This window comes from Gorilla gorilla, chromosome 19, assembly GCF_029281585.2.
Source record: "Gorilla gorilla gorilla isolate KB3781 chromosome 19, NHGRI_mGorGor1-v2.1_pri, whole genome shotgun sequence".
In the NCBI taxonomy this organism is placed as follows: Eukaryota; Metazoa; Chordata; class Mammalia; order Primates; family Hominidae; genus Gorilla; species Gorilla gorilla.
The window spans coordinates 54695656-54718759 of record NC_073243.2 but is presented as its reverse complement, the minus strand read 5'-3'; the positions used below and the strand labels follow the sequence as shown (position 1 = coordinate 54718759).

Below are 23104 nucleotides of genomic sequence, written 5' to 3'. Positions count from 1 at the left end.
GTATAAAAATTAGTCAGGTGTAGTGGCATGCACCTGTAATCCCAGCTACTCAGGAGGCTGAGGTGGGAGGATCAAATTGAGCCCTGGAGGTCAAGGTTGCAGTTAGCTGTGATCACACCACTGCACTCCACCCTGAACAACAGAGTGAGGAAGACCTGGTCTCAAAAAAAAAAAAAAATCAAACAACCAAATAAAATCCAGACCTAACACCTCAGCTGGTTTTGAAAGTTCATATCCCCCCACCATAAAAAAAATTTTTAATCTTAAAAGTATTTATGTAGGTCCATCACATCTAGTTTGAAGTTATGCCAAATGGCAATGGCCCAGAAACTAAAATAAAGTTATACTAAGGTGTGTCTCAGAAGGAAAACATAAAAACTCTTACTCTGGCAGGAAGTTACCAAATTGGCATATCTAAATTAGTAAGCTTTGTTTAAAACACACACGCTTTTTTTTAAAAGGCACACAAATATAAGGCATACATGCCAAAAACGTCTGGCAAAATACTTATTTATTGGTTATTATTGCAGTAGCAAATCATATTTCCATTTTCCCAGAAATGTATGCTTGTATCACTCAAGTTATTTTACACAAAAGATAAGATGAAGAAGGAAGGATTCCCACAAATTATTCCATTGAGGCTAAGAGCAAACTTATAATGCTGAAACTACACAATAAACAACTGTTACCATGAGAAGCAAGAAAACAGGTAGACATCAGCTTATTGAGTGCCTACTAAATACCTGATACTTTATATACACAGATTGTCATTTAATCCTAACAAATCCGTGAAGTAGACAGTATTCGCTCCATTATACAAATGAAGAAATTGAAGCTCTTTAGGACTAAATAATCAACTGTGCGACCTAACACAAGAAAATAGAAAAGCAGGATTAGCAGGCTCCAATCCCAGACTCTTTCCGCTATACTTGGTGATAGTTGGAAAACAATATATCAAATTCTCAGCAATGAGGGTTCTGTAAGGGTGGTCAACGATTCCTATACCATTGTTCTAAAAATGACATTTCTCCTTCTGGCAAGATTCTTCTTCCTTCATCTGGCACATCATAGGAAACACAAAAAACTATGATCCCAGACTATTCATGTTTCAGCTGATATCCCTAACAGGTCCTCCTCCCATCCTCCTCAGAGATGATCCTGCTAGCCTGTGCTTGTTATTTTCTAAAGGAGGTTCATGTTGCACATGTATTCACTCAGCCAATATTTGAGTGTCTTCTCCCTTAAGCTACCACATTCTCCCTTCTTCCTCAATCCAACTTTTTCAAAGAATAATCTATACCCAGCAATATCCATCTCTTTCAGCTTCCAACTCACCACTGAAATGGCTTTACATAAGGTTATAAATGATCTTTGTGTAACTAAACCCAATGGACACTCTCCAGCCTTTATCTTGTTTGACCCTTCAGAACAAAGTAGATCGTTACCACTCTCTCCACTTGGCTTCCCAGAAACACTCTCCTAGCTTTTAAGGAATTGCTTCTCAGTCTTGGTGGTCTTAATTCCCTCCAACCAATCTGAAAAGTCAGTGTTTCTCAAAGCTCAGTACAAAGTCTTCTTCCTTTTCATTTTATAACTTCTTCCTGAAATTTCATCAATTCTCATGGCTTCAATTACCACGAATATGCCAATGATTCTCAAAAGTCTGACCATTCCTCTGAGCTCTAGAACCATTATCCAAACAAGAACTTGGTACTTCCACTTAAATATTTCAAAAGCATCTTAAACTTACATGCCCCAAACCAAACTATCTCCTCCCCATCCCCCTTCCTATCAAACCAGGTTCTCATCTAGCACACTCCACCTCAGTAACTGGCAGGAACCAACATCTGTTCAATTATACAAGCCAGAAGCTTCAGAACTATTCTTGACATTTCTCTCTCTCCTACCCTACACCTTCAACATGTCACCAAGACAGGTATCCTTTACTTCCCAAATACCTCTGAAATGTATCTACTTTTCTCCATTTCTACCACCATCACCACCACCTCTTTAGTCTCACTGCCTGCCTCACTTGGACTGTTACAGCAGCTTCCTAACTGATCTCCCTAAATCCATTATTTCTTAGCTCTAATCTATGATTCTATCCTGCAGCCAAAGTAATCATTTTTAAAAGCTACCTCATTCTCCTTTTTTTTTAGACCCCTTATTATAAACTATCATAGCACCCATACTTCTCCTTCACAATACTTATTGGTTCATTTTTCATATTTATTTGTATGATTACTTGTATCTCTATTACCTAAGACAGTGCTTGGGACACAGTATATGAGCAACACACATTTGTGGAATAAACAAATGCCCACTATGTAACGGTCACTGGGCCACATGCCAAGGAGAACATACAGATTAAGACACAGTCCTTTTCAGATAAAGAAACTAAAGCTGTGAACTCAGGTGAGTTACCCAAGCAATAGGTGACAGAACTGAGATTCAAACTCAGACCTGTATGCTTCCAATGTCCATACTCAAACTTTATGTATCCCATGAACACAAAAGAATTCTGCAAAATATCTATATATTAGTAAAAATGAATGGAAATTTGTTTCGTGTCTTAATAAAATACAAAATCTGCAGCTGAAATTGCAAGGTAAGAATCATCCTAGCATTCTAAGCTCTTTTAAAAGGTACAACACTGTTTCCCTGTTATTTTGGGTAATTATAGCTTACATAAACATAATGGTAGCCCATTCAAATAGTATCCATTTACATTCTTTATTGCAGAAAGTATTAATATGTCTTTATCTCATATAATTCACTAAAGTCTCCTATAATTCACTATAAGTCAGATAATTCACTAAAATATGTCTATGGCTAGCCTCATAGCAACTATAACACTTCTGCTACAATTCTATTTGACAGTCCAAAATTTCAAACTCCTCTGCTTTTACTACAACTTTAATTTACAAAATATTCAACCAAATTACGCTATCTTTCAAATCAAATATTTCTTTTTTTACTTTTTTCAAGACCCTATCTCACTCTGTCACCCAGGCTAGAGTATAGTGGTGCAATCACAGCTCATTGCAGCCTTGACCTTCCCAGGCTCAGGTGATCCACCTCAACCCCCAAGTTAGCTGGGGACTACAGGCCTGCACCACCAAGCCCAGTTAATTTTGTTTTGTTTTTTTGGGTAGAAACAAGGTTTTGCCATGTTGCCCAGGCTGGTCTTGAACTCCTGGGCTCAAGCGACCTGCCCACCCCTGCCTCCCAAAGTGCTGGGAATACAGGTGTGAGCTACAACACCAGGCCCAATTTTCATCCTTAATCATGAAACATGTGAGGATATGAAATAAAAGCAACCACCACAAAGCTCTTCAAGTGAGTTGCTCCTTTTTCTAGCAAATCTAGAATACGGACCTAATTAATTGACCAACCTAAAGAGCAAATTCCCTACTTCAGGCAATGTAAATCACTATCAATGTGATTCTAGACTTAATCCAACTGAAAATAAAATCTCTACCACAATCTCTTTACGGGACAGCAAACTCTGGCCTTCCAAAGCATGTCCTCATGATTAATCCTCTTTCCTCTCAAAAAAGCCTCATTCTCTTCAGAAGTGCTCCTGAAAGGCAAAAACAGAGCTACCAGCAATATTTACTTTTTTCTTTTTTGTTGTTGAGACATTGTTTCACTCTAGTTGCCCAGGCTGGAGTGCAGTGGCGCAATCTCGGCTCACCGCAACCTCTGCCTCCCAGTACAAGTCATTCTCCTGCCTCAGCCTCCTGAGCAGCTGGGATTACAGGCATGAGCCACCACACCCAGCTAATTTTGTAGTTTTAGTAGAGATAGGGTTTCACCATGTTGGTCAGACTACTGATCTCGTGATCCGCCTGCCTCGGCCTCCCAGAGTGTTGGGATTACAGTCATGGGCCACCGCACCCAGCCCTAAGACTGCATTATAAACAAGATCCCAGGTGATTCCTATGCACATTAACTCTAGAGAAGCACTCATCTAGAAATTTCCCAAATCTCCCTAATGAGAAGAATCACCTGAGATGCTTGTTAAGTATGTAGATTATCCAGCTATTTCTTAGAAATTCTAATTCATTAAATCAGGTAATTTGAAAAATTACTCTGGGTTAGTCTCATACAGCGGTCCTTGAAAAAACCTCATTTCATTATAATGATGATAAGAAAAAAAAAATTGACACCCAGCTGGGGCCTCAGCCTCCCAAAGTGCTGGGGTTACAGGCATGAGAGACCGCGCCCGGCCTTTTTTCATTTTTTAATTTTCCTTTTCCTACTCTCATCTTTGCCTCCTCTTTTACCAGAAGAAACATATGTAACCAAAGCCAGGCAGGAGGCCTACACTACTTTGTGTCAGGGATCATTTTCCTATATTACTACTTTCTAAATACTTCAGTCTTCAACTTTTTCCTATTTTATGCTGACAGTAACACTCACCCCATTCTTAGCCAGGCTAAGTTTATAATTGATCTCCCACAAGTCCACTGCAGTTGCTCAAAATAGCCCCTTATATACCATGTGCTCCTTGTCTTACTACCTGAATCCATTGGTGTCAACTGCTGCAAGATGACTCTCCTTAATAACTGAGGTTCATTTACCACTATGATCCTGAGAGATAAACAAGGAATACATCATTCTCATTATAATTTACAATCAGTAAATGAAGCAGCCATGGGATCTTGTCCATGAGATCACAGAGAATAGCAGACGCAAGACCGGAATCTGACTTCCAAACCAACTGTTTTTATTACTAGAATACACTTTGAACTCTTTAAATAAAGGGTTCAAACTAATTGCCACTCACTAAAAAATCATTTACAATGTCAAATCCTGAGGAAAGGGGGGAAATCCATAAAAAAACTTCAGAGGGTAATTACTGGTTTTCAGATTTGGTTAATAATTATATTCAATGGCAACACTGAAAACTGCATTCATACTGTGGGACATAAAGTAAATTTTAATATAGATATCCACACTAGCCATAAAGTTGAACATTATCCATAACCTGCCTAACAAGTTTTGATAACATCACAATTTAAGAAACCTTTTCTCCAAGTGGCTACTGGGCTAGGCAGAGACAACAGTTGAAAAGGAGCACATTTAAAACTCCTTTCTCTTATCTATGCCCTTTGAAAAATAGTAAAATACAACAAATGTCACTTGCCTCTGCTACACTGCATAACTATGCTAGTGATACTTTCTAGATCAAATAGAGATATTCTCTTAAGTGTGTTTTTTAAAAATTTTAAGAAAAAAGTGGCCAGGCATGGTGGCTCACACCTGTAATCCCAGCACTTTGGGAGGCCAAGGTGGGTGGATCACCTGAGGTCAGGAGTTCAAGACCACCCTGGCCCACATGGTGAAACCCCATCCCTACTAAAAATCCAAAAAATTAGCTGGGCATGGTGGTGAGCACCTGTAATCCCAGCTACTCAGGAGGCCGAGGCAAGAGAATCACTTGAACCAGGGAGCTGGCGGTTGCAGTGAGCCAAGATCGCGCCATTGCACTCCAGCCTGGACAAGAGCAAAATTCTGTCTCAAAGAAAAAAAAAGAAAAAGAAAAAAGTATAAAAGTATGAATTTTAATTACATTTAGTCATCTATTTAACAAGTTACCTTTCTGAAGACAGTTACCTAAAATTAGGACAACCCCAGAATACTATAAATGACTGTAATCATCACATACATCTATTTCTTAAACTCTACAGAAAAAAACAAAGAATAAATTATTCATCAAAAGAAGTTATGATGAGAAGTGGCAATGTTTAACTCACTCAACCTGTACTTTAAGTTAGCTCTTGACAAGTTTATATTCAAGAAATAAAATCTTCATGTTTTAGGAGCTGAGGACTAAGAGAAGTTATTACTATCCAAACCATGCCATTCTCACCTCACACACATCTTTATTTATTCATATTTCTAGTTTGCTGTTCTCTCTCCAACCAAGAACTTCATTTAGGTACCTTGCCTATGAGCTGTGGGAATACTGTTCACCTAGAAGTACAATCAAAAGATCTGAGGTATCTGATTCCAGAAAGAAATAGGTTAGAAGTAATCAAAACATTTCCCATCATGATCTGGGCACCAGGAACTGAAATACAAACCAGGTTCTGACTTCAATGCTGTTTAAACTGCAGCTAGGACAAATTAAACAAACAAACAAAAAGTCACCAACACATGAAATCACATTTAAATAGCAGACTGTGTCAGTGGTACCAAATTGGCTTATTAGCTTAATAATGATAATAACAAAAACAGCAAAAATATTTGAGTGCCTACTGCAGACCAGGACTATGTTAACCACTTCACATACATTGTCTCATGCATTATCTCATCTAATTTCACAGCACTATGAGAAAGGCACTATTAGCATCATCTCTTTCCTCATTAGATGACGAACTCAAAGAGTTGAGGTGACCTGCCCAATGTCACACAATAGTAATAGATGGAGCTAGACTTTAAACCCTGGAAGAATGGCTGACTCAAGTTTATTGCCCAGTCATTCATATAACAAGTATTTGAATGGCGATACACTTCCTAAGCACCAATATTAGGGTGTTTTCACCTATTAATGTGGATAGACTCATATCCTTCTGAACTATCTACAGGAATTATTTCAGAATTCAGCAGTAGCCAAAAGTAATGTGCCCAAAAGTTTACATTATCTCTGCTGTACAGCAACAGCAATGGTTTCAGGGGAAATTGTTCTGAAATAAAGACAGACTTCTGGCCCAGTACAATGGCTCACACCTGTAATCCCAGCACTTTAGGAGGCTGACGCAGTAGGATCACTTGAGTCCAGGAGTTCCAGACCAACCTGGGCAACAGAGTGAGACCTCATCTCTACCGAAAAATCAAAAATTAGCCGGAGCTGGGGGCGGTGGCTCATGCCTGTAATCTCAGCATTCTGGGAGGCTGAGGTGGGCAAATCACTTGAGGTCAGGAGTTCGAGACCAGTCTGGCCAACATGGTGAAACTCTGTCTCTACTAAAAATACAAAAATTAGCCAGGCGTGGTGGCGCACACCTGTAATCCCAGCTACTCGGGAGGCTGAGGCAGGAAGATCACTGGAATCCAGGTGGCAGAGTTGCAGTGAGCCGAGATTGCGCCACTGCACACCAGCCTGGGTGACAGAGCAAGACTCTGTCTCAAAAAAAAAAAAAAAAAATTAGCCAGGCATGGTGGTGCACACCTGCAGTCCTTGCCACTCGTGGAGGCTGAGGTGGGAAAATCACTTGAGTCTGGGAGGTCAAGGCTGCAGTGAGCTGTGATCATGCTACTGCACTCAGCCTGGGCAACAGAGTGAGACTCTGTCTCAAAAAAAAACAAAAAACAAAAAACAAAAAACTTGATTAAAATACCTGCCTATCTCACCTTTCAAAGCTCTGTGTACCTTTTGAGGATGGAGACCTTGTCTCACTCATTCTTAGTAATCTCAGTGCTAACAGGCACTCGATAACATTATACAGTTTTATCATTTTTCCTATGAGTCTGTCTTCTACCATAAGTAATAAGCTAGTAAAAATCCATGGGTTATATTTTTCCCTTGATCAAAAAATGCATACCTATTTTTGGTATCTCCAGTGGTAGGTAGGGCATAAAATGAGGCTAATACTATGTACCTCAGAGTTTTGTGATGATTACATGAGTTCATGTGAAACATTTACCAAACGCATATACTAGGCATTCAATAGATAATAGCTTTCTTCTCTACTCATTTACCTCTCCAGCACCAAGCAGCAAACCCATCTCTCCTACTACTGACGCAAATGAACCAAAAGGCAAGGCAGAATCTGCCGTGACAAGCTGCCAATTAACTGAAGGGCTCATCCGCTACACGTTTCCTATATGTCATTTTCCTGGACATCCCACCCTGAAAAAGACTCAGGAAACATTTCCAAGCAGTGACAACTGAGGACTAAATCACGAGGTTCTAACTATATCTGCTAGAATGCATTACCAAAGGTCACTCTGAACTCCATACACGATTCATCTAAAACACAGGGAGAGACAAAGATCTTCCTTTCCTGTGAAAACCTGAAAGGAATGCCTATAACAACGCTATTTGAAGAAAAAGTCTGTGAGCATGTTACTGAATAGGGGAAATTAGTTACATCCTCCAGTATGATATAACCTCATTGCTAATGCTTAATAGTTATTGGGAGTCTGAGATATGAAATATTAAAGTGCCTCTTCTTTTTGTTTGTTTTTATAGATACAGAGTCTCGCTCTGTCGCCCAGGCTGGAAGTGCAGTGGCACAATCACAGCTCACTGCAACCTGCAACTTCTGACCTCAAGCAATCCTCCTGCCTCGGCCTCCCAATGTGCTGGGATTACAGGTATAAGCCACTGCTCCCAACTTTAAAGTGCCTCTTTTAGACAGCAGATATACTCAAAATGGTAAGCAGAAACTGACTCTGAAACTACATCATAACTAGTTAAACATAAAACTAAAATAGTTAACAAAATATTTAAGCCATCTAAAATAATCATTTTGTTTTGTTTTGTTTTGTTTTTGAGACGGAGTCTCACTCTGTCGTCCAGGCTGGAGTGGCACAATCTCGGCTCACTGCAAGCTCCACCTCCTGGGTTCACGCCATTCTCCTGCCTCAGCCTCCCGAGTAGCTGGGACTACAGGCGCCCGCCACCACGCCCAGCCAATTTTTTGTATTTTTAGTACAGACGGGGTTTCAGCGTGTTAACCAGGATGGTCTTGATCTCCTGACCTCGTGATCCACCCACCTTGGCCTCCCAAAGTGCTGGGATTATAGGCATGACCCACCACGCCAGGCCCAATAATCATTGTTTTTATAGACAATGAATTCCCACATTCTTGCCTTTCTCACCCTCTCCATTTTTTTTTTTACTTTTAATTTTTGTGGGTACATAGTAAATATACATACATATGGGGCACATGGGATATCTTGATAGAGGCATATAATTTATAATCATTACATCAGGGTAAATGGGGTATCTGTCACCTCAACCATTTATTCTTTGTGTTACGAACAATCCAATTATACTGTTTTAGTTATTTTTAAATGTACAATTAAATTATTATTGACTATAATCACTGCTGTACTATCAAATACTAGATCTTATTCATTCTACCTATTTTTTGTACTTATCAACCATCCCCACTTCACCCTCTCCATTTATTACAACCTTTCCCAAATACACACTAGTTAATCTGCATTCAAAAGTTATAACCCTCAAAAATGCACTTCCCAATTCCTGACTATACCATTGTTAGCCAGGTTGCCTTGGGTGAGTTTCCCAACTTCCCCAGCCCTCACTTCCGTCATCTACAGAATGCAGATGACCAAGCTCCTAAGAGAGTTGTTGAGAGACTGCACTGGCTGTACCAAGCCTAGAGAGCACTAAATAAATGTCAGTTATTATTTTTATCCATTCTGGCATTTAGAAATAAAAGTTACAAAATTCACTATTAAAAATACCATTGATACATACCATATTCCAGCCACACTGGCCTCTTTTCTGTGACAAAATGCCCTTTTCTTCTTTTGCCCTCAACACCTGCTCCTCCCTATGCTTGGAATTTTCCCCCAGCTCCTCCACGGCCAACTCATTTTGTTCCTTAAATCTCAAGTCCAATACCTCTCAATTCAAATATTCCCCCTTTAGAGAGCCTTCATTGAGACTGCTATCCCCAAAAGTCTAACTTTCTCATAATCTTGCTTTAATTCTGTCATAGCCTTTACAAACATCTGTAATTGTCTTATATACACTGGTATGGAGAGCTGATCTTTTTTGCACTGGTATTTGCAGCTCCTAGCATTGTATTACAGCAAATAATGTGTGCTTAATAAATAAATAAAAAATGATACAATGTCAAATACTTTAAAACAACATTGTGCTCACACAACTTTAAAAACAATTTGAGTTTAACATATGTCACAATGTTTGAAAAAGAGTTTAGACGCAGCAGTGTCCAATCTTTTGGCTTCCCTGGAGTACACTCGAAGAAGAATTGTCTTGGGGCACACATAAAACACACTAACACTAACAATAGCCAATGAGCTTAAAAAAAAATTGCAAAAAAATCTTATAATGTTTTAAGAAAGTTTACAAATTTGTGTTGGACCGTATTCAAAGCCATCCTGGGTTGCATGCAGCCTGTGGGCCATGGGTCGGACAAGCTTGGTTTAGGGAGAGAGAGGATATAGAGAAGTATTACACAACGGTTTTTCCTTGCTGCCTGTTTAATCGCCAAGAGCAATTCAAATAACAGAATTTATACAAATGAGGATGTATAATTAAGGTCATTCAAAAGTTTTGGGAATATTGCGCCAGGTGCAGTGGCTCATACCTGTAATCGCAGCACTTTGGGAGCCAAGACGGGTGGATTACCTGAGGTCAGGAGTTTCAGACTAGCCTGGCCAACATGGTGAAACCCCATCTCTACTAAAAATACAAAAATTAGCCCGACGTGGTGGTGGGCACCTGTAATCCCAGCTACTCAGGAGGTTGAGGCAGGAGAATCGCTTGTACCTAAAAGGCAGAGGTTGCAGTGAGCCAAGATCATGCCGTTGCACTCCAGCCTGGGAGACAAGAGTGAAACTACGTCCCCCCACCAAAAAAAAGTTTTAGGAATATTAACTCTACTTTTTTATAAGTGGAGTAATCATTCCCAAGACCTCAGCAATAAAAAGGTGACTAGAGTGTAGCTAACTCCACTTTCTGGAGTAAGCTGAAATTCAGGACTTATCACTGTATAAAATAACAGTTTTTCCATTTGTTTAATTACACTCCACCACAGACCTACACAGATCAATTTTCACCATGGCTGGAATTACCACTACTTAGAAATCACGTATGTGGCTTTCACACATGACCAATAAAACACTAAGTTTCAAAAGCATTCCATGAGTACTCATGAGAAACATTTTAAAGTTTGTGTTTTTGTCCCTAATACAAAACTAGTTGATGTTATTTCTACTAATATAATTATTATGTTACAGGTAGTAGGATTATAGAGAATTATTTTACTTGACAAACATACATCATGCATATTAAGTGCAAGGCACTTTACATATTGATTCATTTAAGTCTCATTTAAGATAACCATAGGTACTTTCATTATATAGCTAAAGAATACAGGCACAAAGAGAAAACTTTCCCAAGGTCACAGAGTTCAATGGAGGAGCTAAAATTTGAATCCACAGTCCATCACTAGACTATGCTGCCTAACATTTTAAAGAAAAACATAGACTAGTTTTTCATAGCTTATAAGGAACAAGTCATTCCCAATTTTATAATTTTTGTTTGTTTAAAAAAATAGAAATGGGGTCTCACGATGTTGCCCAGGCTGGTCTTGAACTCTGGGGCTCAAGAGATCCTCCCACCTCACTCCCCCAAAGTGCTGGGATTACAGGCATGAGCCACCATGCCTGGCCCCCAATTTTAGACTAGTTTCAGTTGAGTAAAAAGGCAACCTACCTAAACCATTTGCACATTAAACCTAAACAGCAAGAAGACTGAAGGGAAGATGAGCAGAAGGAAGGGAAGTACAGTGGGAAGGAAGGAATGACAATGAAAAAGAAGGTAAAAGGAGAAAGAAGGATAGAAAGATGAGAATGCTACCTGTAACCGCTATTCATAATCTCTGGATGGCAAATGCTTTTTTTTTGGAAAAGAATAGACAAGACAGTATCTCTATAATCCCTAATTAGCTGATTGTACAGACTGTATGTTTCCATTTCAAATGTTGAATTAAGGCACCTAAATTAGGAGGAAGTAGACGACATTCCAAATTTCTTTCCATAAAAACTGAAATTACATGTTAATCAGTTCACTCAAAATCTGGAAGTTTAGTGACTTTTGCTGCCAACTTCTTTTTTTTTAAAAAAAATAGGCAAACATTGACAATTTTAACCTTAAATTTCTTAACCAAAAGAATCAGAATAATTCCCCAAACTGAGTAACACATTGGAAAGTTTGGTAGAGCTCAGCCAAAAATGACTAAATGAGAAAGAGATTAACAAAGATCCATAGCACATTCTTGAGTTTCCAAAGGATGTAATTCAAAGAGAATATAAAGGAAGAATTTACATTTCATAAAATCTATAAGGGGAAAGTTTTCTGAACATTTCTATATTTTATTCCAAGTAAGGTAAATTTAAGCTAAAACTCAGCTGAATAAAACCAACTAGAGCCAAATAGCAGCAATTTCCTCCAAGCCTCTGCTTTTGTTCCAAACTACCCATTTAAAGAAAGAAAAAGCCTTGCAATAGGATTCTAGACTGACCCAAGAATATGCCAGTTTGACAAATTTTTGTTCGTTTTTTGAGATTCCTTCCCTCTCTGACTAGAATAGAGAAAAACAACAACAACAACAACAAACAGAAAAACAAGTAAACTTTCATCAGAAGCAAAATAAGTTTCCTAATAGAAGTTAAATAGAAGAGGCCGGGCACGGTGGCTCACGCCTGTAATCCCAGCACTTTGGGAGGCCGAGGTGGGCGGATCACGAGGTCAGGAGATCGAGACCATCCTGGCTAACACGGTGAAACCCCGTCTCTACTAAAAATACAAAAAATTAGCTGGGCGTGGTGGCGCACGTCTGTAGTCCCAGCTACTTGGGAGGCTTAGGCAGGAGAATGGCGTGAACCTGGGAGGCGGAGCTTGCAGTGAGCCAAGATCGGGCCACTGTACTCCAGCCTGGGCGACAGAGCGAGATTCCATCTCAAAAAAAAAAAAAAAGTTAAATAGAAGAAACAGCAAGTGGTCAGGATAGGCACCGTGTCCTATTTGTTTACTTATTTTTATCTTCAGTGTCTAACACACTGCCCAGCACCTATGATACAGTTAACAAATGTGTACTGAATATGAGTGAATGAACAAATAAATGTTACGAGAAAAGGGAAGGCACAAAATGCTGGAAACTATTTAGCAAGTGAGAATTCTATCCCAAAATACTTGTTTTTTCCCCCTTTGAGGAAGGGACCCAGATTGAGGCTTAACAAAGGGACCGCTCCTTAGGAGTATCCTTAAGGGGTAAAATGATGTCAGCATTATGGTAATAAGAAATGGCATCAGTATTTGAGATAATTACTGGGCTAAAACAAGCAACAGGGACCCCACAACCATCTAGCATTGGTTGCAAATGTTTTTGCAGCCAGATTTTACTCTATACCCATTGACTTTGATTTGTCATAATGATGATACCACATTTGGAGCACGCTGAGGGAACCATAACCCCCTCCCTCCCAAGAAAGCCAAGATGGCAGCCCATGGGCTCCTGTTTGCATTTGCCATTAAGGACACTGTAATTGGTGTTTAATGCAGAAACGGAAGCTACCTCAAATCTGTTTTAGACATAGATGGGTATTATCAGTAGGGTCCTGCCAAGAAAAGCAGCATACTCAAATGAAGTATTCAAGAAAACTTAATGAAGGAACCATTTCAAAAGGTACAGGCAGGGTTTAGGGAAAACAGCAAAAGATGGTGGTATAACTCCAGGTTAGCAACGTCAGGAAGCCATTATCATCTCCAGGTCTAATGGGGCTAGGGAAGGGTTATTAGAACCCAGAAAGATGTGTAACTATAGATGGCTGGCAGAGAGGGCCATTATTGAATACAAGTTGTGAACTACTGACAGAACAGCTTTGGCAACACTAAATCCAGCAAGAGGGAACTAGCTTTTAGGGAGATCCTTTCTGATGTCCCTCCCACTGGGCAAAGCTAATCTGAAACCAAAAAGGAAGGGCTCAGTTGATGTAGCCCATGTAATTCATTTCCCAGAAGCACACAGCAGAGTGGAGAAAAGATCTGGAAGGGCAAATGGAACACACACAGCACAGAAAGATATTCTAAATGATTGTCAAACAGCAAAACACAGGTATAAGGAATCAAAGTTTTGTCAGTTCCATCTAAATCTTCTAGATATTGTGGGACTGCCCACAAATAAGTCATAAACATTGGTACTTACTTGGGTTCCTACTGCCCTATATCAAGTTGGAAAAGAAAAAAAAAAGCAGCAGCAGCTACGAGTAATTCCAGGTAACTTCTGACCTTTCTGCGTCTCTAAGAGTAAACAGACAAATCATTTATCTACAATGGAGCAGATCTAAGACAAGGCCCTCATCTTTGCTCAAAGGGAACATATTCCAAACCTCCATTATCGTACTTATCATGATGTATTATAACCACTTGTTTATTTCTTCATCATTAGACTCTGAGCCCTTTAGGGCAGGGATTCTTATTCATCTTTGTATCCCTAGAACCTAACATGGTACTGGCCACGAAGCTAGCCTTCAATCAATATGCACTGAATAAATTAATGGACTCAGTGTCCATTAATCGGCAGCCTAATGCCATAGTGGCTAAAATCTGAAATGACCCTTAGCAATTAAACACTAATAAGTTGTATTCAGGATATGGTTTAATACACTGGGCTAAAACATCGCGCCTTTTCCAAAATTAACATTTTTATTAAACCAAGTTTAAAAAATGTTCAGTGTAGAACAAAACCAAAATATACCTTTTTATACAGTATATGTATATATTAGCAGCAAACTACTGAGATTCTCTTTTATGTTCTTTTAGTTATTTTAAAGAAAGCATAAACAATGTATATTAGTATGGAATGTCAGTGAATCCACTCTTAGTCCTTTATTCTGTGATTTGGGCCTTCTACAAAATACTTTATGATTCTCACTAATGAATACTAAGAACATACCCAATTTTGACTAAAAAGTAGTGAAACAGTGGTTGGTAGAATCTTTCTCACTATATCACGGTCACACATTATATCTGAGAATAAGAAATGAGCACCATACAAACAGGTAATTGTGTGTGTGTGTAAACTCAATTTCTAAGGTGTAATAGCAGCCAACTAGATCACTTAGCACTGTGACTATCACTTTTTAAAAATCTGGTTATATACAAAATTTTAACAAATCAGATAAATACCTCAACCCCCTATTGCTTGTCCATTTAAAAAATCCTTATAGAAACTCTATATATAACCTGACAAACTGCATACACACATACGTGTATATATACACACAAAAGTATATATATATACATATACATCTTTAGCTTTGAATAAATTTCTAAACTGAGATGAAGCCAAACCTCTCATTTATATCTTCTAGAATACAGTATCACCAACTGAAAGTTTCTAATAAGAGTTTCAACTTAGTTAATCAGAAATACTGGCTACTGAAAATTCTGAGGCCAAAGAGCTGCTATTCAGCTTAGTATATTCCAGGCTTACAAATCAGTCAAAGACTGAAATTACCAAATGCCCATGAAAGAAATAAATTTTTCTCTTTGTATTTCCTTCTAATAACAAAAAGAAAATATCTTTACAACAAGCTTTCACTTTTTAAAGAATTAAAATTATTACTAGTCTTCAAAAATAGTAAATGTTATATAAATACAATTTTCTTATAGTTGAATTTTTCAGCTAGAATCTGCATTTAAAAAATTTCCTTTGGATTTTTCCATTTAGCATTTCAAGTTTCTATTCTGCAACTCTAATAACTGGCTCAGATTTGTTAGATTATATCAATCACATCATTCAAAATTTGCTACTGTGTGTTAAATGTGTACAATAATAAAGTAAATGGGAGGAATGTACCAAATTTCAAAAGCAACATAATGAAAAATTCAAGAATATTTAATATTACAAAAAGATAAAGTACAACAGGGATTCTCTTTCACCATTATAGTGAAACATCTTTTTTACGCTTTTAAAGCTAATGTCATAACTTTCATTTTTTAACTTACCAAGAGGATGAAGTTTTTAGAAGCCCTACCTTTATTTTCAATCAAAAACTAAAATGACTGAATTACTTTTATTAATATACACATCAAGTTACTGAAACGGTGACTTCATGTAGTTCCCCCCTTAAAGATAGCACTTGCAGGTACAAAGATGCAGAGATGTCTACAGCCTTCAGATGTTTACTTGAAAAGATTCTTCAACAGCAGTTTGACATTGGGTTTCTTCATCTAGCTGAAGATTCACAAATTCTCCATAATCAAACTGATGTCTCTGATTTAGATGACTAACGAAATTTCTGGTAATCTGGCTAGGATCTCCCCAAGGAAGAGACACACAAATAGGACATGTCACAGGAACTATCTGAAATAGGTGATTACTGTTAAGAGTGATCCAGTAAACGCTCTCTGGTAAAATTTGATTCTTGACACAGGGGACACTTAAAAGTAGGATGACCAGAAGAACTTGTATTCTCTTGGTAAGTTTCTGTATTATCAGATGTGGATGTTTCACTCCTATTGCTGTTCCCTACTGAATCTTGAGAGATCTGAAAGTTTGGAATGATAGAAGAAACATCATATTCATCCTGATACTTCTTACAAGATTTGTAATGAAGTCTCATGCGATAGAATTTAATCTGCTTTGCACAGCATCTGCAGCTACCAGAAAACTTCCTCATTATATTTTCAAGGTCTAAGGCCCGTTCAGGGCATGCTCTCTCTCTTCTAGTCACATTTCCACGACACAGGGGACAATGTGCTCCGCTTTCCCTCATTGCAGTCAGGAAACATTTTCTACAGAAAACGTGCTGACAGGCCGCGGTCCGCACCGGCGTTTTGAGCACCTCCTGACAGACGGGGCAGTAGAAATCATCTTTGGTGTAGGATGTGGCCGCGGAGAGGTCCTCAGCCATGGCGGGGGGTGGGAGAACAAGGCGATGGTGACAGCGGCAGCGGCCAAGGTGACGGTGACGGCCCGGGGCTCGATGCCCTACAACAACATCGCGCCTTTCACACCAGCCTACCACCATTCTCTGTAGAGCTTTTCTCATGCGCTCAGATAATGTATATGGCCTGTTCTATAGTCACAGAACCAGTCATAAAAAGAGCCAAAGACAGATGGCAAGACTATGTTCCATTTCAGAAAGGAATCAAATATACATTATCTCTCAAAATTCTCATTCTTTTTCCAAGAATTTACCACATCCACTTGAGGAACTAACACCCATTACTTCTCAAAATTCTCCTTCTTTTTCCAAGGATTTATCAGATCCACTTAAGGAACTAATAATTCGAACGTGTATATAGAGGAAGTCATGTTTCACACTGATGATAAAGATGACATACGGACAGAAACATATACACACACACACACACGCACACAGGCATGTTTAATGATCACTTCAACACACATCACCCACAGTAAAATTATAAAGTAGTTGTATAACAGGTTGACGTAACATCATCATATTAAAATGGCTATACTGTATGATGTTGAGGTGGTCATTAACAGAATCTGGAATGTATCCACATTATAATTATGAACCACTTTCACAAAACCCTGCACTTATGAAGTGCTTAATCATCTTTTTGTTCTAACAGTCAATTCTTACCTGTGGATTCCTCACAGAAAAAGGAAATTTATGCCAGGTTGAAAACTCTCTTGAAGCTACCATGATTTTAGGCTACCAATCTCCTGCTGTCAGTAAAATGAATACAAATCAAATTTAATATAAGACTCCACCAGAAAGGCGCATTTGCTATATAACACGTGTCTTCCAAAAGTAAGCGTGAAAAAGTTTTGTATCTCCTGCACCAATGGTCTCCTTCACTGCTGTTTGCAATGGACAGTTGATGTTGTTAAATGTAATGTAATCTTACATTTTTAAAAGTCAGTAAAATAGGTCACTTCCTATTTAGGAAAAAGGAATTCTGAGCTTATAGTGATAATATACTGAATTACTTTAAAAGAAATGCCAGTAATACCAAAACATAATGTTGTAAATAGATTAAATGCCTTTTCCTAAAACAAGTCCTCAAAGCTTTCTCCAAAACCACCAAAAACACAATTTCATCTTATTGACAGCTATTGTACTCCTGCAACTGTCAGGTCAATGTAGCAATGAAATTAACCTTTATAGGATAATTATGTGATGTTTGTTATCATGTTAAAACTACAGGCTACAACAACCCATAATTTATAAAATTGTACTGCATGTCAGTTCCTCCATTATATGTGATTTTTTTTTTAATTGCAGATCTACCATATGGCTTTGTGTTTAATACCATTAGCTTCAGCTACCTCAGAGCAGTATTATGTTTCAGCCATTCTAATCACTGTTTGGCCCATAGAAAAAAAATTATGTTGTTTTACAAATTGATCGAACTCCCACAGTAGGAAAAGACGAAGATGATATGTAATTCTGATAGTGCACAATATGTGGCAATGATAGGATAATATTCAATATATTAGAAATATATTTTTTTCTGATCGAACATTTTCCTCTCCTTTCACTAAAATATAAACAAAGTTTAACAAAGTTCCAATGACATCAAGTATAAGTTAAAATATATTTTTTAATGTAACATTTCTATGAAAGGTAATTTTTTGTTGCAAATAAATTTGAATATATTTAATTATTAATAAGTCCCGACATCTGAAAGGACTGTGTTTTTATAAAGACAGTGTTCATTTGGGCGCGGTGGTTGACGCCTGTAATCCCAGCACTTTGGAAGGCCAAGGCGGGTGGATCACAAGGTCAAGAGTTCAAGGCCAGCCTGGCCAAGACGGTGAAACCCCGTCTCTACTAAAAATACGAAAGTCAGCCGGGCATGGTGGTATGTGCTTGTAATCCCAGCTACTCAGGAGGCTGAGGCAGAGAACTGCTTGAACCCGGGAAGCGGAGGTTGCAGTGAGCCAAGATCGCGCCACTGCACTCCAGCCTGGGCGACAGAGCAAGACCGTCTCCAAAAAAAAAAAAAAAAAAAAGACAATGTTCCAAAATTGTGTTCCACTTTCCTAAACTTAATTCCTAAAACTCACTGTGGACCTAAACAGGAAGTGTCTTGGGAAACAACAAAGATGCTTCATATTAATAGGTAACAAAATGCAGTTTTAGGGCCCAGCGCTGTGGCTCACACCTGTAATCCCAACACTTTGGGAGGCTGAGACAGGCGGATCACCTGAGGTCAGGAGTTCGAGACCAGCCTGGCCAACATGGAGAAACCCTGTCTCTACTAAAAACAGAAAAATTAGCCGGGCATGGTGGCGGTGCCTGTAATCCCAGCTACTAGAGAGGCCAAGACAGGATAATCACTTGAACCCAGGAGGCAGAGGCTGCAGTGAGCCGAGATCCCGCGACTGCACTCCAGCCTGGGTGACAGAGAGAGACTGTATCCAAAAAAATAAATAAATAAATAACAAAATGGAATTTTTCCTTACAACAACAACAAAACCTGGTAACAGAATTTATAAGAATTCCACAAGATTGCAAGGGCCTAAATGACCCGGTTGGAAACTGGAGAGTGGAATAACTAGGAACTACTGGATTAAAACCGAGAGAATCTCCTGTCACTGAGAAACCATTATGCAGACTTCCATCCAGGTGGCTAAAGCCACAGATCTCTCCCACCCTGAGAACTTGCCAACACTACTACTATTCTGATTACTTCAACATGAGTAGGACTATCCAAACCTCCAGCAGCTCTTGCTTTGTTTTTGTTTATTCCATCATATATAAATAGTTCACAGCATAACTGCCTTATACAATACATAAAAAGTAAAAGCTACTCCTTCCAACGCCCATCCCTTATCCAAATGATTCCAGTTCTTTCTCCTCAAAAGAAAGGAGTAACTGGCAACCAGAAGCCTCATAACTGAACTCTTCCAATCAGGAAGACAATGCGAAATCTGCTGCAGCCAAAGAATGTCTACTGCTCCTTGAGACACTGTCACAAGAGATGGAAAGCTACACCATGGCAAGGTCTGCGCAGACAAGGAAACAGGTCTGGGGTACCGCGTCCTCCCCCACCCCCAAAACTTCTTTAGACCTATACGCAAAAACTTGGCGTGCTCATCCCTACTTGCAACCTGACAATTTACAACCTGGCACACCTTCTAATTAGGAACTAGTTCTAGCCTTTTATAGCCGAAATATTAAACTGCTTCTCACGATAAATCAGGCACTAGCGCCTGCTACTGAGAATCCCCTGTGCATCAAACCTCCAGTTTCGCTACTGAGATGGGCCAGTGACCAGGCTCCTCTACCGTACAGAGGGGAGGAGCCCACCCTGCTCTGCTAGAGTGGAACTGCAAACAGAGGACAGGAGCAAGGCATGGAGCGCAGAGGCGTGAACAGCGTCCAAGCAGGGCTGGGCTCAGCGCACCGGCGGGCGACAGACAGCGGCGGGCAGGCGGGAGCCGGGGTGCAGGCTGCAAAGCGGGGTCCCTCGGCTGCAGAAGCCGCCCCCGTGTGTCGCCCCACAGCGGCGCACGCGTCAGGCAACACACCCCCGCTGCCCGTCGCGGCTCTGCGCTAAAGCCCTCCCGGGACAGCCGCACACGCCCCTCGGGCCCGGCGGCGCGTACGTACCCAGCAACACGCAGAGCACATCGAGGGCCACGTACGGCAGCCGCGTCTTGTCAAACATGGTCTCTGCCCGGGCTGCCCGGCAAGGGCGATGTATTGAGCTGCGGGACGGCGGCCGAGGCCCTCGATTCTCGAGCCCGGGCCGGGGCTGGCGACGGCCCCGAGCTACGGCCCCTCCCAGCCGGAGGAGGAGAGCAGCCGAGGGCGGGCTGAGACCGGGCGGCGCTCCCACCGCCAGCAATGGCGCCCGGGGCCCTCCCCTCACAGCCCCCGCGAACACTCGGTTAGTGCCGAGGCGCTCGTGTGCCAGCCGCGGTAGCTCTGTAGCCTCAGGACCTCCTCGGCCGGCACGGCCTGCCCCGGTTGCTCCCCGTCCGGATCCCGGCGCCCTCTCCCACAGGCGGGGCGTCCAGACTCTCGCTTTAAGGATGGGGACCCGCAGGGAGGAGGAACGCGGGGTCCAGCCCCTCCCGCTGGGTAGCGCAGGACCGGGCAGCGCGCGGCCTCGCGGGCGGGGGGAGTGCAGCAGGGGCGGGGCCGGGGAACCCCAGGCCGCGGCGGTCAGCCAATCAGCGCCGTCGGTCTCATCCCTCCCGACCTGCGGCATCCGCCCAGAAGTGCGGCTCTCGGCAGCCGGGCGGGGCGTGGGGGCGGCTCCCGTTCCGATCCAGGGGGCTTTGCTCTGGACCGCAGTTGCTCAGGTGGTCTCCGAATTCGGCCTCGGTACCCCCACTAGGCATTGCTGCTTTCAGAGAGCTAGGCTCCCTACCCAACGATCTTAGAGTACCGGCTGCTTGCCACTCCCCACCCCTTCCATGGGAATGAGGTAATAAACAGGTCAGATTGTTACCACTGAGTTTAAGGGGGGAAAAGAGGTCAGAGTAGGCAGGAACAGAGACGCTCTCCTTTAGTTTGGTACTTCTGAGCCCTTTCTCACTTAGGCCTCAACGTTGACCTCCCTGTGTCCTGGCTGAGCCCAAATGTTAGCAAGAAGCATGCTAAATCATCCATCCTCGATACCTGATCACCGTTGAATTCTTGATATTTAATATCGGATTAGATTCCTTATATTACACCTTTGTTGTAGAAGCCCTTGACCTGCCTTTAACCAGAATCCCTCTACCCTTGATGTCTCCTCTTAGTAATTTTCCATCCACCGTCACCTCCCTCACAGACACGGTGCCTGTTCCTTGGCTATAAATCCCCTGCTGTCTTTGCTGTATTCTGAGTTGAGCTCAATTTCTCTCTCCTGTTCCAATAGTCATGACCCTTATTGTAATGATCTTGAATAAATTAGTCATGTGTTTGACAAGTGTCAGGATAATTTTCTTTAACAGCAGCAAGCACTCCCCCTGCCCCATTCCCAGGAGGACCCTAGCCCACATTTAGTAATCTCAGTTTCCTAATATGTAAAATGGGGATTTTTTGAATAAATACCTAATACTCAGACATCACAAGTACTTTGAATTTATTGTGACCTTGCAATCTGAGGCCCTTGTAACTCTGGAAGTAAAGAAAGCCACATGATAAACAATGGCCCATCTTTCTCAGGTGTAAATTGCTTAAAGCTTTTACAGCTTTAAGCTGCCCAGTGTTCCAGTCTGGAGGAAGAAGTGAAACCCAGAAAAGATTATATGAAAGTGGCTTTATCTAGAGTTAAACCGTCTACAGATGTTAATGATTGGTATATTTTCTCTTTAAATATGTAAAACACAAATCACAAAATGTGCCTACTACTTCTTCGACTTTTCCTGCAAAGCACTCATAAAGCCAATGGAAAGATAACATTAAACACAGAGTCTGGAGATATAGCCCCAAGTAAGCTCTCAAAAACAAAATATACATTTGAAGAAAGATGTTTTTCTTTAAAACGAATGCTAATGTTTTATTTTGCCTCTTGTTTACCTTAAAAGCTTTAAGCAATTTACACCTGAGAAAGATGTGCCATTGTTTATCATGTGGCTTTCTTTACTTCCAGAGTTACAAGGGCCTCAGATTGCAAGGTCACAATAAATTCAAAGTACTTGTGATGTCTGAGTATTAGGTATTTATTCAAAAAACATTTGTTGAGCACCTATTGTGTTACAGTCTAGTCTCAGTGTCTTAAACAGCTTTTGAAATATTTACTTTTTAAAAGTAATTTTTAAAAACATTTACTTTTTAAAAATTTTTTATTTTTACTTTTTGTGGGTACATAATAGGTGTATATATTTTGGGGTACATGAGATGTTTTGATACACTTATGCAATGTGTAATAATTACATCATGGAAAATGAGGTATCCATCCTCTCAAGCATTTATCCTTTGTATTACAAACAATTCAATTATACTCTTTTAGTTATTTTAAAATGTACAATTTAATTATTAACTATAGTGACCCTGTTGTACTATCAAGTACTAGATCTTATTCTTTCTATTTAAAAAAAAAATTTACTCTTGAAGTGCGTTTTCAAAAATAAATATTCAAAAAAACCTTACTGATTAGTGATTTTTTGTTTATTCACACATTCATTAATTCAACATTTACTGAGCCCCTAATGGATACCTGGTACACATCTGTGAAGAAGCTAAAATAAACAAGAGAAGTTCTCTGCCCACAAGGGGAATCCTGAGGCCCACTTAGAAAGCATGTGATTAGGGCCGAGCACGGTGGCTCACGCCTGTAATCCCAGCACTTTTGGAGACCGGGGCGGGTGGATTATGAGGTCAAGAGATTGAGACCATCCTGGCCAACATGGTGAAACTCCATCTCTACTAAAAATACAAAAATTAGCTG

At 40.3% G+C, this 23104-nt stretch overlaps 1 protein-coding gene and 1 pseudogene across 2 annotated transcripts in view; both read right to left on the bottom strand.

Moving 5' to 3' along the window:
* The window catches only part of PLPP1 (phospholipid phosphatase 1), a 110255-nt gene extending 89373 nt beyond the window's left edge, over positions 1-20882 (bottom strand). The window contains exon 1 of one of the 2 annotated variants that reach the window (XM_004058848.4): positions 20332-20882. In XM_004058848.4, the coding sequence (XP_004058896.2) occupies positions 20332-20389 (58 nt within the window). In that variant the 5' untranslated portion in view covers positions 20390-20882. The remainder of the gene's footprint in view (positions 1-20331) is intronic. The other variant, XM_004058847.5, reaches the window with a different exon arrangement.
* On the bottom strand, positions 15392-20325 carry LOC129528112 (E3 ubiquitin-protein ligase RNF138-like; annotated as a pseudogene).
* Positions 20883-23104: the final 2222 nt, after the last annotated feature.